Source organism: Urocitellus parryii, chromosome X (genome assembly GCF_045843805.1).
Source record: "Urocitellus parryii isolate mUroPar1 chromosome X, mUroPar1.hap1, whole genome shotgun sequence".
Taxonomy (NCBI): domain Eukaryota; kingdom Metazoa; phylum Chordata; class Mammalia; order Rodentia; family Sciuridae; genus Urocitellus; species Urocitellus parryii.
This window is the reverse complement of record NC_135547.1, coordinates 60,684,570-60,687,726: the sequence shown is the minus strand read 5'-3', so window position 1 is coordinate 60,687,726 and position 3,157 is coordinate 60,684,570. Positions and strand designations below refer to the sequence as shown.

The 3,157-nt window shown below is 42.3% G+C and overlaps 1 protein-coding gene across 2 annotated transcripts; it reads right to left on the bottom strand.

Moving 5' to 3' along the window:
- Positions 1-597: 597 nt before the first annotated feature.
- On the bottom strand, positions 598-2,519 carry Tceal9 (transcription elongation factor A like 9). 2 transcript variants are annotated; one of them, XM_077794014.1, is made up of 3 exons: positions 2,432-2,519; positions 1,880-1,941; positions 598-1,471 (listed from the first exon to the last, which is right to left on the bottom strand). In XM_077794014.1, exon 3 carries the CDS (start codon positions 1,416-1,418, stop codon positions 1,104-1,106), a length of 315 nt encoding a protein of 104 aa, XP_077650140.1. In that variant the 5' UTR covers positions 1,419-1,471; positions 1,880-1,941; positions 2,432-2,519; the 3' UTR covers positions 598-1,103. The 2 variants fall into 2 exon arrangements, with proteins under 2 accessions (XP_077650140.1, XP_026236591.2); XM_026380806.2 differs by having other exon boundaries at positions 598-1,468.
- Between the last annotated feature and the right edge of the window lie 638 nt (positions 2,520-3,157).

The following is a 3,157-nucleotide window of genomic DNA, read 5'->3' as shown; positions in this document are numbered from 1 at the left end:
CAACCCCACCAGCATCTGTAGGACTGTTGTAACCTTGAAGTATGTTCTGGAGGCATGAAGAGCACCCCTCCCCCCCCCAAAAAAAAAAGCATTATAGAGGTGAGAAACTACTCTCTCCATCCTTCCAAATAGCTGAAACAAATCTTAGGGAGTTTGGATTCTGCATGAGCAAATGGAGGCAAAGCCCTCTCAAACTGTTCTCAGTAATTACCTAATTTGGCTCCTATGAGATTCCTGTGAGATTGTTATTTTACTGATGAGAAAAGATGTAAAATTTAATGTTTCAGCCAAGTGATCTGGTGGTACTTTGAAGTTCACATTTGTTTCTAATATTTGGTCAATGAATAATAAGTGCCTCAGTACTTTCAGAAATAAACAGATAAATGCTATAGGTTACTGCTTTTTAGTTATAAAATTTTATTATTTTAGCAACAATAATGTGTATTCATTTTAGGAATATGGAAAATACAAACAAGCAGAAGATTGTATTCATAATCTCATCACTGAAACTGAACTTTTTTTTTTTTTTTTTTTTTTTTTTTTTTTTTTTTTTGCGCAGCACTGAGAATTGAACAAAGGAGTTCAATTCTCCACTAAGCTACATCCCCAGCCTTTTTTATTTTATGGCCAGGGTCTTGCTAAGTTGCAGAAGCGGGTGTTGAACTTGTGGTCCTCCTCTCCTGCCTCAGCCTCACAAATTGCTAGGATTATAGGCCTGTGCCACCATGCCCAGCTTGCCTTAACTTTTTTGTCTCTTATTCTTCCCAAGTTTTAATGAGCATATATGTAATATACAAATGTACTTTTACCTTATTCAAAAATATGATATTCACATATTATTTAGTAACCTTCCCCCCATTTTATATGCTAACAGGAACCTCTTTTTTACAGTGAGTAAATCTTTCTTATTCAAAGACAGAGACTTGTAGATAGGTTCAAAATACAATAAACAATGAGATGCAGATAACAAGAGCTATATCTAAAACCACTAATAGCAACTGGTTAAAAGTAGAAAGATGGGCAAAGATATATCAGGAAAAATGCTAATAAAACGAAAGCTACATAGCAATGTTAATGTCAGATAAAACAGAAATCAAGGTAAACTACATCAAATAAGGGTAAGGATGGTTTCTATTGACCTTCCAACGCATCACTATAAGTTTGTTTCTTACTCTCCTTATCTCATCTACTTCATCCACTTCCCTAAACATATCCTCATTGCTCAAATGCCTGTTATGTATATCTTCTTTAAAATCCTGGAGAGATTGAATCAGCCTTTCTCTAAAAGTTTCTTCTGCGTTTTCCTCCTCCTCTGGTTCATCCTCTTCCTCTGGCTTTTCCTCAGGCTTTGGCTCTTCCTCCAGCTTTGGATCATTCTCATTGTCTGGTTTTTCTTCAATTTTCTGACAGGGTTTCATCTTGTGCCTCTTTTTCTTCTTTCCTGCTTATTCCTCTTTGAATGCAATTACTTCTAGGAAACAAGGAGACAATGAGTCATAGGCTTGGAGACTGTACAGGTGCTCCACACTGAGGGGCTCGGCATTTGCTTTTTTTTTTTTATTTCAGAGCTGACGTCATCAAATATCTTCCACCTGAGAAGCCCAGTCAGCAATCAGTGCTTCCCTGACCCCGCCCTCTTACCTCCACTTTCCGCCGCGCCTCCCTTCTCTCGTCCCTCCCTCCAGCTTTTTCCAAGGCCCTCCTTCCCGCCTCCCGGCCCTCCCCAACCCTTTCTCCCTCAAGGGGCCCTCCCGGAACGCAGAAGGTTGGCTTGGAGGGGGAAAGGAAGGAGGGGGAGGGGAGAAGGGACAGTGGGGCCTACAACCCCACCCTCACCCACCTCCACCCCCAGAGTCTTTATATTGTTCCTCTTACTTACCTGGTATTGATCCGGTCTGCTGCTTTCTCCTACTTTTATAGCCTCGGAAGGTTCTAACAGACCTGCGGACAAACCCGAGAAGGGAGGCAATGGTGGGGGTGGGGCGAGTAGTTGGTGGGCCGACCAGCACCCAAGACCAGGCACAAGTAGCTTTTCTCATCTAAGGTTTCAGTTATGGAAAGTTTCCCATCTTTTGTTTTCCCCAGTTCGCCTCTTCGCCATAGAGCAAGTTAACTCGTCTCTCTCACTGAATAATGAATAGGGAGTGGGAAGAGCAGATTATTTCCAAAGTATCTTTAAAACTGAGGCAGGATTTGCAGCCAGGGTGAATGTCGACAAAGGGGTCAGATCTCACAGGATGACTATTTTTAGATGTTCACAAGTCTACTTTATCTTCTCTCGGGACCCCTAGTTCCTTTCCCAGGGGTCATCATTTCCTGCAGATCTGGAGGTAAGGGTGGAAAAATGGACTTCCCTGGGACTCCTTTAAGTCTCCACCGCAGGACCACCCCACACAAGAAATCCCCAGACAGCATCCATATTGACACCAACCTGCAAAATTCCAGCAAGTTGAATCCTTCCACTGGCCTCTGGCGCTGCCGCCAGCACTGCCGAAGGGAGCTGGTACCCAGACTGGAACAAGGACCAGACTAGCAGGACTTCTGCACACGTCGACTCCTGGTCACATGAGATCTACGTCACCAGTGAGCTCGGGTCCCCAATTTCCACTCCCACCAAAAGCGCGGCAGATATGGGCCCGCCCTCGATTCCCTCCCTGCCCGCCTCTTATACATTTGGCCCCGTCAGTCTTTTCTTTTATTGCCTATTCCAAAGGAGAAAAAAAAAAAAAAAAAGTTATTCGCTGTTTTCTCTGATTACCATGGAGGGGGTGCATCTTTTTCTGGAGCTACTGAACTTTTCTACTTTTTTCAACAATTGAATTTTCCTGTTTGCTGCTCTAGGATCCCTAATTCCGCCATCCATTGTCCCTCCCCCAGCCTCCATTTCATCTGCATTCTTGTCCTTAGCTCTTTTGGAGCCAGGTAGGCTGGGCAGTAGTTGTAAAAATTAAAAGAAGCCTGGAACAGTAGTGAGATTTTTGAATGCAGCTTTAGCTCTATTTTTAATACTTATATAGTCCTTTTAAAAAGTAAGTCCTATTTTTTAAGTCATAAAAAGCAAAGACAAAATTACTTTAGTTACATTAATTAATATATATATATAAAGCACTTATAACAGTGTTTGGCATAAAGTAAGTGCTTTAAAAGTGCATCATGG